The sequence below is a fragment of the Vollenhovia emeryi genome, unplaced genomic scaffold, assembly GCF_000949405.1.
Source record: "Vollenhovia emeryi isolate VEMERY1.0 unplaced genomic scaffold, V.emery_V1.0 DF939306.1, whole genome shotgun sequence".
NCBI classification, from domain to species: Eukaryota; Metazoa; Arthropoda; class Insecta; order Hymenoptera; family Formicidae; genus Vollenhovia; species Vollenhovia emeryi.
In genome coordinates, this window is record NW_011967060.1 from 37723 (window position 1) to 53024 (window position 15302).

The 15302-nt window shown below is 36.2% G+C and overlaps 3 protein-coding genes across 3 annotated transcripts; 2 read left to right on the top strand and 1 right to left on the bottom strand.

Annotated features, from left to right (window-relative positions):
* Positions 1–6780: 6780 nt before the first annotated feature.
* LOC105558853 lies at positions 6781–7776 on the bottom strand. Its single transcript, XM_012006774.1, has one exon. The coding sequence runs from the start codon at positions 7774–7776 to the stop codon at positions 6781–6783; it is 996 nt and encodes a 331-aa protein (XP_011862164.1).
* A 1107-nt stretch (positions 7777–8883) lies between these two features.
* Positions 8884–11204, top strand: LOC105558854 (tropinone reductase homolog At2g29150-like). The gene is made up of 3 exons (XM_012006775.1): positions 8884–8942; positions 9137–9364; positions 10436–11204. Exons 1-3 carry the CDS (start codon positions 8884–8886, stop codon positions 11202–11204), a joined length of 1056 nt encoding a protein of 351 aa, XP_011862165.1.
* A 398-nt stretch (positions 11205–11602) lies between these two features.
* LOC105558855 (carbamoyl-phosphate synthase large chain, chloroplastic-like) lies at positions 11603–14896 on the top strand. The gene has a single exon (XM_012006776.1). The coding sequence runs from the start codon at positions 11603–11605 to the stop codon at positions 14894–14896; it is 3294 nt and encodes a 1097-aa protein (XP_011862166.1).
* The last annotated feature ends 406 nt before the right edge of the window (positions 14897–15302 follow it).

The window sequence follows — 15302 nt, forward strand, 5'->3', positions numbered from 1 at the left end:
TTCACATACCCTGGAGAGCCTTTACCATAAATTCCTTTCTGCATATGTCTTGGGGAGTTTTTATCATGAATTTCTTTGTTTTTATCAATGCAACCACCTGCACCAGGTTTATTGCTTCTCAAACCACTTTTGCACTCTACTGTTTCATACTTGATTTCACCGTTTTCTATATATGCTATTTGATTGTCTTGTGTAGACTTCAGTTTATCTGCCCTTACAATTTTCTCCTCTAGCTTTAAATCTTGCTTATGAATTACTGTTTTCTTATATTTCTTACCACCGTATTTTCTATACTTACCTCCACCTGCAACAGTGATTAATGGCTTGCAATCTTGTTTGTCTGAACGACACATTTTTATAAAAATAGGTCCTCCATCCTTATCTGAGGAGTTATTTTCCTGGTTACCCCCTCCCTCTGTGACTTGCACCTTAATTATAGGATAATTAGGATCAATTTTCAGTTTAGCTTTAATATAATCTCCTGGCATCCCTACTCTGCTTTCAGTAGAATGGCATTTTTGATTGTCACAGCCACTACCTTGTATATGACCTGCTTCACCACTTCCCCACGCTTCTATTTTAATACGATCAAATTTTATTGATAAGTCATCTGTATAAACATCTTTATTTTTATGATCATAGGATTTTTCATTATTTTTTTCAAGATCTGGTTTCTTATTTTTCAGCTGTTCCTTGATTATCTCTTTTAATTTTTCTTTTAATTTCTTTTTGAGACCTTCTAAATCGAACCTACACAATTTATCAGCGTAAAAGACCTCTGTTCTGTTTGCTTTAATTGGTGCTTCTTGTTGCGTGACAACGCCATTTGCATCTTGTGAAATCTTTGTATAAAAAGATTGGGTGTTTTCTTTGTCTACATATCGTGTTGAACGGCTGCATGTTCCATTAAAGCAGATGCAACCATCATCACCTTGATTACATTTTTCTCTATGCTCTACATCCGTCAATTTGTATACTACTTTCAGTCCTTTATTAGATTTAAATGCATCGTCTATCTTATCATTTCTTTTTACACAGTAACTGCATTTCCCCTTTTCCTGTTTATTGTCGTCAGGGAAGAAAACATACCCTTGCTTATTAAATATTATTTTATCCAACTGATTTTGAGGTCTTTTCAAAAGGTCACCTATTTCCTTGCTTGGAAGATAATAGAACTGATTTGATTCTTTTGAATAAACAGAATTGTATTCAATATATTTTGTTCCCATTGATTTTAGTGGTACTACCTTACCTTCTCTTTCAAGAACAAACTCCCCTGGTTCTGGCTGCCATCCAGAAAGACAAAGTATTTTACTGTTGGAATTTACTTGATTTTTTACTCCCATATATCCCACTTCTATTTTTGGTTGTCCCATATTATCTAATTCTAACTTAGTGAGTTCACATTGATTATGTTCCCTAGGATTTGTTAGACTGCAAGAATCACCATTAGGAAGCTCAATCCCAATATTGGGAACGTAACCATATTGTTCTAAAATTGTAAATCGAGAACTATTTTTAAATATATTTTCTATAATATCGTTAATATTACTTTTATTGTCACTAGTACTAGTTGTTCTTTCAACTATTTTCGGTTTTACTACTTTTAAAGATAGGGGGCCAATATTTACAGGATGGTTGGTAACATTAAAAGTACAGGAACCATTGCTGTAGACCCCATGTGCTCTATAAGTACAAGTGCTCTCGCTCATCTTCATTCTTATCTTTAACGTGTCACTCTGCTTTCCAGACGCGTTACTTTGTACTATTTCTACTACTTCAGGCTCTGGAGCAGGTGGTGCTGGGAAACAGCGAATAAACTGCAGACTCTTTTCATCTATACCTTGAGTTCCATGGTATTTAGCACAGAGTTTATCTTTCTCTCTATGTGTTTTAAAGTAATATTTAGTGCCATCTGTACCTGGAATAGAGCGCCCCCAAGCTTTACTTTCTCCATACTTTTTAGGGAAATCTAATTTTTCTCCAATCTCTCCGTCTCTTCCTTTTAGATCACCAATTATTACCTTAACCTTAGGATCAAAGTAATCATTGTCTTTATCTGTTATAGGAACAATTCTAACTTGTGGAGGTGACATCGCGAGTTGTTCACAAAATGGAGGAGGACCAGGTGCAAGTGGTATAGGAGCACATTTTACTTTTGTTTGGTAGCAAGTGTCACAAATATTCTCCATTTCTCCAGGGCGAAAAATATTTTCCCCCGAAAACACTCTAGAACCCCATGAAGAAATTCCTGACATACAAGCCCCTTTTTGACTGCAAGCGCATATCTTAGGGGAATTAGCAAATTTTATTTTCTCTTCATCAGTAACACCATCTGCCCATTCCCATTCAAGACCCTGAGCAATTTCTCCTCCAGCTTTTGTTTTATCCCCTTCCCAATCGATAAAAACTGCTGCCGAAACTCCAGCACCTGTGCCTTGCGTACCATATATTTGGCGGCAGGATGTCCTACCTTGTAAGTCATAGCAATAACTTTTTCCATCATAAGCACATACTCTAATTTTAGGATTAAAATAGCCATCAACTCCTTGATCTTTTATTGCTTGTACTTTAATTTCTTTTACCCAATCTCCGCCAACTATTGCTTCCCACCAAGTATTACTTTCTACAAAGCGCGGACAATCAGCAGACCCTTGATATGAAAGACCAAGTATCAAAAAGAACATCAATAAGAAATTAAGCTTTACACTTCTCATAAAACACCGGTAACCACTCATTAACTTCTTCTCCTTTTTCCTTTATTGCCTCGTACATATACTTTATCGTCTCTTTGTTAGCTGAAAGTACATGTATTTCTTGCATATTCTTTAAATCTAAATTTAAAGTCACTAACCCTTTATACTGCTTTATCAAAAATAAACCTTCCTGTGTTGGCGTCTGCAGAATTATATTCAGCTCCTCTTTTGATAAAGAAAATGCCTTCATGTATAATCTATTTGCATTGACATTCGGCATCAAGATTCTTGTATCAACATGTTTATCTAAATATTGAGTAAATTTGCTAGCAAATGCGAGATTTAAATTTTCAGTACTTAGGATTACCACAACATTTAGTTCCGTCATTCTTTGCATCCAGTTATCAAACTCTTTCTCTGTAGGAAAGATATTACTTATCTCCCATGCTTCATCTAAAACAAGTATTGCAGGCGAGCCATCACATTTTGCCTCAAAAGAATATAAAAAATAGTAAAGTATCACGGACATACATTCTTTTCGTTTTGTGAGGTTTGCGGTGTTGAGAGATATAATTTTTGTTTCCCAGTCAATATCTGATTCATTATCATCTTGAAATAAGTAAGCAAACTCACCACCGTCACACCATCTACTTATTTTACCCCCGAGGAGCAAAAGCACCTCAGAAATTTGCGCAATAGAACGTGACTCCTTGGGTATAGCAAATATAGAATCCACAATTTTTCTTATCTTTTCTTCTACGTCCACCAAGCTCGTATCGGCTACCATTCTTTTGATCAGTTCAATCAGCATATTGCGACTGGAAGCACTATCTTCAATATTTAGTGGATTAAATTTTAGGCTTTTGTCCTTATACTTCGGATCGATTATATAATATTTACCACTCACTGCTTTAGTAAAAATTATCGACTTTCCAGTGTTATCCAATATGACAATTCTTGGGTTAAACTTTCTTGATTCTGATAATAGGAAATTAATGAGTGAAGTTCTGCCTGAATTTGGAGCTCCAAGTATCGTAGTATGGCCATTATTTCTTTTTCCATGGAAATTAAAGAAGTAAGGATTTCCTTCTTTTGAGAAAAAAACTGTTACCGCTTCTTTCCACCTTCCTCCTTTTAATGTACCTGACGTAAAATCATGCAGCATAGCAAAACTGCAAGCATATTTTGCTAATATATTTTTCGGTTGTGTAATGAAAGTAAAATTGCCCGGAAGTTGTGCCCAAAAATGACTTTCCATATGTAGATCAGTTCTAAAGGTCATGAAGCCAATCAATGACATTATAGAGGATAAATCACCAATACTTTCAGCTAACTTACTCCTATCGTCTGCAAATATTGTAAAAATAATTTTCTGTTGGCAGAAGTCTATACTAGAGGTCTTTTCAAGCTCCATTATTTCTTCAATTCCTGAATTTTTAAGTAAGGTATTATCCTCACTAATTTGCAGCATGTTAATTTGTTTATTAAATTCTTTTACTGCCTTACTATTACTACTAAATATCATTATTTCTGTAATGATAAATTCAGATTCAAGCTGCAAGCACCTATCTATATTGCCTAAGGAGATTTCTCGGTATTCCTTTATGCTGAAAACAGAGCCAAATTTCTGTTGATTTTCAAAGATTGTCTGAAACGTATTGAAACCAAAAGCTATTTTAAAATTTCTAATATATTGCGACAGATCCCTTTCATGTATTGGATAATCTTTGTGCGTTAATGTAACAATATAGTGGAGAAATTCTATCATTTCAGAATATATTTTACCTTCACTAAATCTTAGACCCAGTTTTTTAGCTCCAAAAGGTCCTAAATCATCGTGAATTAAGTCAGTTATCTTTTGCAACTCCTGGTGACTTTCTTGTAAAGACAGCTTATGCTTATTCTTTATTCTACTAAAAAAAAATGAATTATTGGTATGCTTACCAAAATCGCTAAACAATATTACAATATATAATTCATTTATATACTGTAATTTACTATCAGTGAGTTTATCAAACCGCGCTGAATGTAGCTTATCAGAGAAGTCTTCAGTTTTATTCCATTTTAAGCTCAATTTATTGCGCTTTCGGACAGTATTAATCCAAACGGTAAAATATAGGCTATTAATATTTTTTGATATGCTTTTTCTAATTTCAGTTCTAAGGTCGCTGTAGTTATCAACAGAAGAATAATCTTCTAACTTGATTATTTTTAACAACTCTCCCTGTTTTGTTAGTATAGTTTCTTCATTGTAATGACAAACATAGGGAATGAAATCTAAATCAATGCTCTCTAGTAATGCTAAGTTGTTCTTTTTTTCAAACTTAGAGTTAATTGCTGGCACTTTTAGCTGCATATGCGTATTCAATAAAGATAATTAGAAAAGATAAAAATACTATCTTAATTTTTATCTTTTTTTTCGCTATCGGATTGTAATTTTATATCTTTTGCAAAATTAAATTTCTCTTTTAAGTAGTCTGTTGCTTTTTCTGTACTACCAAACATCATGATCAGTACACCAAACATTATCATAAAAAAGATTAGACCTCTGAACACTACTGCAAGTATCACCGCAGCTATACACAACCCTATGATTGTTGAAGGACTCATATTTTCTACAGTATCTTTAATTGAAAATGAAGAAATAAAATCTTTTACCGTTTCTTGTACATCCTTTAATTCATCACTCACCGAAGCTTCGCTAGAATATGATGCAAAAATGAAACTTAATAAGGCTATAAAAACCAAAACTTTATTCAATTGAATGCGCATCAACTAAACACCTTTTAAACATTCCTCAAGTATAACAACTTTTATATAATAGGCAAGAACTGAATTCACTTATCCACTACAAGTAACACATATTTAATTTTTACAATGCTGTAAGCTCTTTATCATCAACAGGACGACTCAAATTGGTGGATGTTAATTCACTTGAAGGGGTTAAACACCATGTAGTTATTGCCTCTATAGCAAATACTGCTCCTATAGCAAATACTGCTCCTATGACACACAATATTCCTGATTTTGCTATTGCTGCTGCAACAAGACATCCCACTGCTAGAAGAGCACAACCTGCTGCAAGTGCAACGTGAAGATTTCTATCATTGGATTGTTTTTTAGATAGGATATCTTTAGAAGCTTCTTGTTTGCTTGAAACAGCTTTCTCCTCTTTTTCTTCGGGTTGCATTGGATCTTTCTTCTCATGATGTTTAGAAGGAGATCTTCGTCCGCTTGGCCCTTGTTTTGGTCAGATGTGCTAATTTTGTCTCTCCTTCATCCTCTGGTTGCAAACCATTATCTTCTTCAACAGAGTTTAATGTTGAGTTTAAACTTTCCTCAGATGAAGTGCTTGTTACTAAAATTAAACTGCTCCTTCTGCTACTTACTGGTGATTCTAAACTTTCTTCATTCGTTCTAGGTGATTCTATTCCACTATCTAAATCACTACCGCTACTGAGTTTAGAAGTATTTGCACCGCTTGGCACTTCTACAGCACCTGCAGTTGTATTTTGATTTTGCATGGTGCTATCAGAATGATCTTTATTGTCGTTCTTGCTAACAGCATCTAAAGTTATTAGTTCCATAATTATTTTTTCTATTTCCGTTTTTTCTGTTAGGTTTAGCTTTTTTGACTTTGTTATTTTTGCTTTCAACGCTGGAAGAAAGTGTTGGGTATAATTATTATAATGTTTTCTGTTTTTTTGCGCTGATTTTTCTAACTCAGCTAATGCTTCAGAGCTAGCTCCTGGCTTGGATGACTCTAAGTGTTTTGCAATAGCCTGCTTGTTTTGTCGTTCTCTCAATATTTTTTCCAATTCAGCCAATGTTTTAGGACTAGCTCCCTGCTTGAACAACCTTTTGCATTCTTTGGAAGTCTCATCTTGATTTTCCTGATAATTTTCTGCTGTTACCTTTTTGTATATAGTGGTGCTCAATTGTTGGTTAATATCTCCTTTCTTACTCTTAGGTTTTTTAAAGGGACTGTGCATAACATTCCTCCATACATAATAAAATGTATAGATACCTCTTTAGCGTTAATTTTACATTAAAGCTGGGCAACTATGCCCTATAATGGGCTCTTTCAGAGATAATTATGATTTGCTTGATGGTTAACTATTTGCTTTGCTGCTTCTACAGATTTGCTTTTGATATAATTGTTCGCTTGTTGAACTAACATGTCTATCACTTCTTTCACAGGCTTTTCCTTATCAACCATGCCAACACTTTGACCGGCCATTAGAGATCCTGTTTCAACATCTCCATCAATTACTGCTCTTCTTAAAGCTCCAGCCCAGAATTTTTCTATTTCAAGCTGCCCATCTTCTTTTGAGATCTGGCCCTTTTGGTATTCATCAATAACTTTTTTTTGATGCTTCATAAAATCATCACTCGCTTTGTTGGCTATGGCTCTTACAGGAATTACAGGAAAATCAGCACTTATCTGCATAGAAGACACTGCATTACGCGCAGCTGATTTAATAAACACTTCCTTAAAATTTTTGTGGGCAATTGATTCATTGGTGCAGACAAATAATGTGCCTATTTGACAGCCACTTGCTCCCATTTCTAAGTAATTAACTATCATTTCACCTCTTCCTATTCCACCTGCAACAAACACTGGTACTTGTTCATTTTTAAAATGAGGCAATATCTCTTGTGCAAGAACAGAAGTGCTAACTGGCCCTATGTGCCCGCCTGCTTCCATTCCCTCTATTATTAACGCATCTACTCCCATTTTCACTAACCTTTTTGCAAGGCTTAATGCTGGTGCAAAGCACATAACTTTAATGCCCGCACCCTTGATTTTTTCTATATTAGGCTTTGTTGGCAGTCCACCGGCAAGCACTATATGGCTTACTTTCGTTTCAATACACACATTTATCAACTCACTCAACTTTGGGTGCATAGTAATTAGGTTTACACCAAATGGTTTGTTAGTTAATTTCTGTGTCTCTATGATTTCTTTTTTCAATAGGTCTGGAAACATTGCACCACATGCAATTACACCAAAACCACCAGCGTTTGAGATTGCTGAAACCAAATTTCTCTCTGAAACCCAGCTCATAGCACCACCCATTATCGCAAACTCACTGCCAAGAAAATCTGTTCCTTTTTTCCAGAGGCTACTTAACATATAACCTATATCATACGTTTAAAAATGTTTTGCTTATCTATAAATGTGTGTTTCAAAGCGCCAAGTATATGCAAAATTATAAAGAGTACCATAAAACATGCAAGCATCGAATGTAGCTGATTAGCTATGTTAGCTAGATCTTTGTTTTGATTAATCAACAAAGGGATATGAAAAAAATACTTGATCTTTTTGCCAGAAGCAGAAGACATAACATAGCCAGATAGTGGCATTAGTATCATTAAAGAATATAAACCAAAGTGTACTGTTTTGCTTACATTGATTACAAATCGAGAGAAATTTGCTGGAAATGGTGGAGCATAAGTAAAGATGCGAAAAAATATGCGTACTATGATTAGTCCAAGAATAGTGATACCGCAAGCCTTATGAATAGCGTATATGTTGAACTTAATTTCATTGCTAAGTGGTAAGCTTTTCATATAAAGTCCAGAGCAAAGCATACCAATAATAAAAACAGCCATCAACCAATGGATAACTCTTAAATCTAGGCTATATTTATCGTCTTCCATTTTGATTGCCCTAAAGTAGCATTTATATAATAGAAAAACTATTTTTCAATCAAAATTATTAAAGCAATTTAGATTTACCGACAATGTAGCTATACAAATTCGACCCAGCCGAGAGTCAAGGTCACCTAAGCCATAGAAACGGATTAAATGCAAAACTTACTTGACAAGCCTCGCAAGCCCCCTTATTATGATAATAAGGGTATTTATGACTCAAAACTTGTTTTTGACCTGCAGGCTCAATGACAAAATTCAGTAAAAAACTCAGGGTATTTATTGGCGGATTACATAAAATTATAGCGGCTGCATGTCTTTTTTATTTTTTCTACATTCAGCCAAATTGTGCTTATTTTAAGCGTTAGCACATTATTACAGCGCCACTTACAGTAATATAGAGTCAAAACTCGCACCACGGGGCTTCTTTTGCCTTTTTTTTCGTTTGGTAAATTTCTTAAACATTTATAGCTAAACGACAACCGTCATTCCGTTACGTGTTAGCGGGATCTCTTGTTAGCGCCGCGGCGGAATGACGGTTCGTGACGGTATGACGGTTCGCGGCGGTATGACGGTTCGTGGCGGCACGACGTAGAACTGCTGTCATCCCGCTACTTGTTAGCGGGATCTCTTGTTAGCGGATGAGATACCGCGGCGGCATGACGATAAGCCTTGTCATTCTAGCGCGCGACGCTGGAATCCAGACTTTAACTGATATGATTACAGAAAGAGAATTTATTAGGTAGTTATAGACACTGAAAGTGGTAAAACTTACCACTTTCAAGTAAAGAAAACTACGTTTACGCCTCCTATAATTTCTATGGATTATTCGCTACTGCACCGTCTTTACAAATCACACCTCCTGGTGTTATTTTTGAAACGACTACAGGAGCGCCAAAAAACACAGCAGTAAATGCACCGAGTGCAAAAAGCGCTGGCCATGGCATTCTGCCGAATATTGCAAGCAACGCTGCACCAATTATCACTATTGTGATCATTGGGCCACCTATGCCGTGAGTATAGCCTATTATCTTGCATATCACCGATGATGTTGTATCACTTGTATCAACAAAAGTAGTACTTTTGTTGGGAACAGGAGGAGCACCTGCATCAAATGCAAAGGAGAGAATTAAAGCTACAAGTAGAAGAAAATTTTTCATTATGCCTCCGATAATTTCTATTTAATGCTGGATTATCCTTCACTTTGATTAAATTTAAGTAAATGGTGAGGATTTTTTGCTTAAAAGTATCCTTTATTTCATTTAGAATACTTTTCTTGGTTCGTTTATATTACAGTGCTACAGAAATTTTACAGCATCGTTTATTGCCTTTATCGTGCTTTGATTGACACAATTCATAATGATGGAGTGGAGCATGCAGGGTATTTATCATTTTTAATTCTGTTATCAATATTTCCTTTTCTCATCGTTTTAATGGCTGTGGCATCAACATTCGCAAATTTCTTAGACCAATATAACGTCGGCTGGGCATTTATTGTTGATAACATGCCACAGGATATCTTAGCATCTTTGATGCCGCGCATTAGGGAGATAATATCAGGCCCGCCACAAAGCTTACTAACTTTAGCAATTGTAGGCGCTGTTTGGACCGCTTCATCGACAATTGAAGGATTTAGAACGATATTGAATAAAGCCTATAAAGTTCCGGTTTCGCCACCTTATATCTTGAGAAGAGTGCTCAGTATATTACAATTTTTAGTGATCACACTTATTATAACTCTAACTATAGTGTTCTCTACATTAGTGCCAATGCTAATTGATTTTTCCTATCAGGGGATTAGTTATACTAAATATCTCCTCATTGAATTTGTACTTTTCACAGTAGTCTCTTGGCTATATTTTATGTTGCCAAACATAAAACAAAATTTATCAGACGTCTTTCCTGGATCTTGTGTGGCTGTTATTCTTTGGACAATTTCCGCTTCAGCTTTCAAGCAATATTTAAAAGCTTCCTTTGACCAACTGAATTTGATATATGGGAGTTTAGGTGGTATGGTAGTGTCATTATTATTTTTTTATATGCTAAGTTTGATTTTTATATATGGAGCAAAATTTAATTTTCAGCTCAAATATTCCAATGAATCTCGCTAAGGAGAAAGAAATGGGTAAGTTAGAAGGTAAAGTAGCTTTAATCACCGGAGCTTCAGGTAAAATAGGTTCTGCTGTTGCAAAAAGGTTTATAAGAGAAGGTGCATGTGTGATTCTGATTTCAAGATCTCTTGATAATCTCAAGCCACTATATAATGAAATTGAAGAGCTTGAAGAATTTAAAGAAGGCTCTGTGAAACTAATTCAGCTTAATCTTTTAGACTTTGAGAATGTAAAGATACTGACAAACATGATAGAAAGCCTGAAATTATCAGAATCTGGAGCACTTGATATATTAGTTGCGTGTACTGGAATTTCAGGCAAACTGAACCCCATTCACGACTGTGAGATTGAAGAGCTACAGAACGTAATGAATACAAATTTTACTGCCAATTGGTACTTACTAAAAAACTTAGATCCAATGCTAAAGAAGTCTAATGCTGGAAGAGTGATATTCATGACCTCAGAGGTGACACTTTCTCCTTCCTCTTATCCATATTGGATGCCGTATGCTGCAAGTAAAGTTGCACTAGAAATAATGGTGCAGATATATGCATCTGAGACAAAACATACAAAATTATGTGTAAATGCTGTATACACGAAAGGACCTGTGGGTAGTGAGCAAGCATTTCCTGGATCTGAATTGGTGTCACCTGATAAACTAACAGACAAATTTGTGGAGTTAGCTTCTGAAGATTGCAGCGTATCAGGAGAAATCTTACCGCTTAGCAAATCTCCCGAATAAATTACATATAGCTAACGACGATTTGAGAAACCATCATCCCGCTACGTGTTAGCGGATGAGATATCGCGAATGAATCGCGGTATGACGTGTTGAAACAATCCGATAAGGTAAGCCTCGTCATCCCGCTACGTGTTAGCGAATGAGATACCGCGAATGAATCGCGGTATGACGTGTTGAAACAATCCGATAAGGTAAGCCTCGTCATCCCGCTACGTGTTAGCGGGATCTAGCTTTGAGATACCGCGGTGGTATGACGTAGGGAGATCTAATTTGTGCTAGCTATATAACCATAGTAATAGTCGTCAAGCCTAAAAGTAGTTAGCTAATAGGTTTAATAAAAATTCACATACACAGGAAAGATTGGTAACATTATTTGAACAGAAATCGTTATTGTAATTATGCCAAAACGTACAGATATAGAATCTATATTAGTAATAGGAGCAGGCCCAATAGTTATAGGTCAGGCATGCGAGTTTGATTATTCCGGAACGCAAAGCTGTAAAGTATTAAAAAGTGAAGGTTATAAAGTCATTTTGGTTAACTCCAATCCTGCAACTATAATGACAGATCCTGAGTTTTCTGATGCGACGTATATTGAGCCGGTGCTGCCTGAAATCATAGAGAAAATTATAATTAAGGAGAGGCCAGGCGCAATATTGCCAACAATGGGCGGGCAAACAGCACTTAATTGTGCAATAAAACTTGCAGATGATGGAGTGTTAGACAAACACAATGTAGAATTAATAGGGGTAAATAGAGAAGCAATAAAAAAAGCAGAGGATAGAGAGTTATTCCGTCAGTCCATGGATAAAATAGGGCTAAAATACCCCAAAAGTATCATTATAAAAAATCAAGAACAAATAAGAAAGACTTTGGATTACATTGGATTACCAGCAATCATCCGCTCGTCATTCACCCTTGGTGGTGCAGGTAGCGGCATAGCATACAATAAAGAGGAGTTTTTCAATATTGCAGAAAGTGCTCTCAAAATTTCGCCAATAAATGAAGTTCAGATAGATGAATCAATTATCGGCTGGAAAGAATATGAAATGGAAGTTATCCGTGATTGTAAAGATAACTGCATAATAGTCTGTTCGATAGAAAATATTGATCCAATGGGAGTGCACACTGGGGATAGTATCACGGTTGCTCCTGCTTTGACTCTGCGTGATGTAGAATACCAACAGATGAGAAATGCATCTATAGCAGTGCTGAGAGAAATTGATGTTAGCGCCGGTGGTGCAAATGTGCAGTTTGCAGTGAATCCTAAAGAAGATGGAAGCCTCGTTGTGATTGAAATGAATCCAAGGGTTTCTCGCTCTTCTGCACTTGCTTCAAAAGCAACAGGTTATCCTATTGCAAAAGTTGTAACTAAACTTGCTATCGGCTATTCACTCGATGAGATACGTAATGATTGCGCTCCAGTTATACCTGCTGCATTTGAACCAGTGATTGATTATATCGTCACTAAAATTCCTCGTTTTGAATTTGAGAAGTTTAAGGGGACGAATTGTGAGCTATCAACTTCCATGAAATCAGTGGGGGAAGTGATGTCTATAGGCCGCACTTTTAATGAGTCACTACAGAAAGCTTTCCGTTCACTTGAAACTGGTCTTACAGGACTTGATGAAGTGTTTTCTGAAGACACAGATGTTAAATCTCAATTAGCAAAATTGCTGCCAAACAGATTACTGATTGCTGCTGACGCATTGCGTCATGGAATAAGCATAGAAGAAATAAATTCGATTACAGGATATGACTTATGGTTTTTGCAGAATATACAGCAAATTATATTAGCTGAACAAAAAATCAAGGAAAACGGCCTTCCTGAGACTGCATATGAAATGTTAGAGCTGAAAAAAATGGGGTTTTCAGATGCAAGATTGGCAAAATTAAGCAATAAGAAAATAGAGCAAATTGAAGCAATAAGAAAAAGATTTGGCATTAAACAAGTTTATAAGCGTGTAGATACCTGTGCAGCTGAATTTGAATCGAGCACTGCTTATATGTATGGCTGTTATGAGGGTAACACAATGATGTCATTCCAGCGCATGACGCTGGAATCCAGAGATAAGGAAGAATGGATCCCAGTGTCAGCTGCTCGGATGACAGAGGGAATGGAGTGCGAAGCAGATGTTTCTGACCGAGAAAAGGTTGTCATTTTAGGAAGTGGTCCAAATCGCATTGGTCAAGGTATTGAGTTTGATTATGCATGCGTACATTCAGCTTCTGCCGCCAAAGAAATGGGGTATGAAACAATAATGATTAACTGTAATCCAGAAACCGTTTCAACTGATTATGATACCGCTGATCGTTTATATTTCGCCCCACTGATTGCAGAGGATGTGCTTGAAATACTAAGCAAAGAGCAAGAAAATGGTACACTGGTTGGTGTAATAGTTCAAATAGGTGGTCAAACACCTTTAAAGTTAGCCAAAGTGCTTAACGAGAGAGGTTTCAAAATTCTGGGAACTTCGTTTGATTCTATTGACCTTGCAGAAGATCGCATGAGGTTTAAAAACCTTGCTTTGCAACTTAATTTAAAACAACCTGAAAGTTCTACCTGCCATTCAGTAAAAGAAGCGTTAACCAATGCAGAAAAGGTGGAGTTTCCACTAGTAGTCAGGCCATCATATGTCCTCGGCGGTCAGTCTATGTCGATTAGACACGATTCTCAGAGCTTTAAAGAGTATGTCTTGAATCAAACCAAAATTTTTGAACACGGATCGCTTCTTCTTGATAAATTTTTAGTCAATGCAGTTGAGGTTGACGTTGATGCTGTGTGTGATGGGGAAAAAGTTTTCATTGCAGCAGTCATGGAGCATATTGAAGAAGCTGGTATCCACTCTGGCGATTCAACATGCTCAATACCGACAAATACATTGAGTGACGAAGTAATAAAAGAGATCGAGCTCCAAACTGAAAGAATAGCTCTTGCACTAGAAGTGAAAGGTCTGATAAACATTCAGTTTGCTGTTCAAGAGAGTGATGTATACATACTTGAAGTAAATTTACGAGCTAGTCGAACCGTTCCTTTTATTTCCAAGGTAATCAATATTCCTATTGCAAAGCTTGCCACTCAGGTTATTTTGGGTAAAAATTTGAATCAGGAAAACAAGCCTTTCAATCATTTTGCAGTTAAAGCTGCTGTTTTTCCATTTACCCGCTTTGCAGGAGTTGATACTTTACTTGGTCCTGAAATGAAATCAACAGGAGAAGTGATGGGAATTGACTCATCTTTCGAAGCTGCACTTGCAAAAGCGCACATGGCTGCAGGATACAAGTTACCAACAGAAGGAACAGCTCTGGTTTCAGTAAAAGATGATGATAAAGAGTATATATTGTCTGTTGCACGAATGTTGAAAGAACTGAGTTTTGAAATATATGCCACCAAAGGCACAGCTTCGTATCTGAACAATAATGGCATTGCTGCAAAAGCTGTAAATAAAGTGAGAGAAGGCAGACCCCACATAGTTGATATGCTCAAAGATGGAAAAATAAATCTAGTGATCAATACCTCAAAAGGTGTAAAGTCAGTCTCAGACAGCAAAGATATTCGCAGAACTGCTATTTTGCAAAATATAGCTTATAGCACCACAGCTTCTGGGAGTAAAGCGTTAGCGCTTGCAATTCAATATGTAAAGAATAGCAAATTGGAAGTGAAATCATTACAGCAGATACAAAACGTTTAAATATCAAAACTAAAATAATTCATTCCTCTGTCTCGAAATCGTGGTAGAGGAATGTAAGTCAAATTTCTTTACTAACTTGCCTATGTATTATAGCATTTGTCAAAGAATTAATGGTTATATAACATGACTGATGAGATAAAAAAGCAACAAACAATAGATCAACAAAGTTTTGGAAGTAATATAAAAGATCCGATGGAGTTCTCTCGCAGTGATTTGTCAAACAAAACAGATGAACACGAAAGTGATAATCGACTACAGAACTCTAGTGATCATGATTCAGATGATAGTTCCGCTGATAGACGCCTTACCGAACCAAGTGATTGGGACTCAAATTCGAGCTGTAGTTCAGATTATTCTTATTTTCCGGAAGGTGGCTCACTTTTAATGGATCTAGAAATACCATTAA

What these genes read in the sequence shown, in the direction of transcription:
- LOC105558855 (XM_012006776.1), top strand. Translation starts at nt 11,603, where the DNA reads ATGCCAAAACGTACAGATATAGAATCTATATTAGTAATAGGAGCAGGC.
- LOC105558853 (XM_012006774.1), bottom strand. Translation starts at nt 7,776, where the DNA reads ATGGGTGGTGCTATGAGCTGGGTTTCAGAGAGAAATTTGGTTTCAGCA.
- LOC105558854 (XM_012006775.1), top strand. Translation starts at nt 8,884, where the DNA reads ATGACGGTTCGTGACGGTATGACGGTTCGCGGCGGTATGACGGTTCGT. An exon ending in ACGGTTCGTGGCGGCACGAC is followed by an intron (nt 8,943 to 9,136) that starts GTAGAACTGCTG and finishes ACCACTTTCAAG; the next exon opens with TAAAGAAAACTACGTTTACG. An exon ending in ATCATTGGGCCACCTATGCC is followed by an intron (nt 9,365 to 10,435) that starts GTGAGTATAGCC and finishes TTTAATTTTCAG; the next exon opens with CTCAAATATTCCAATGAATC.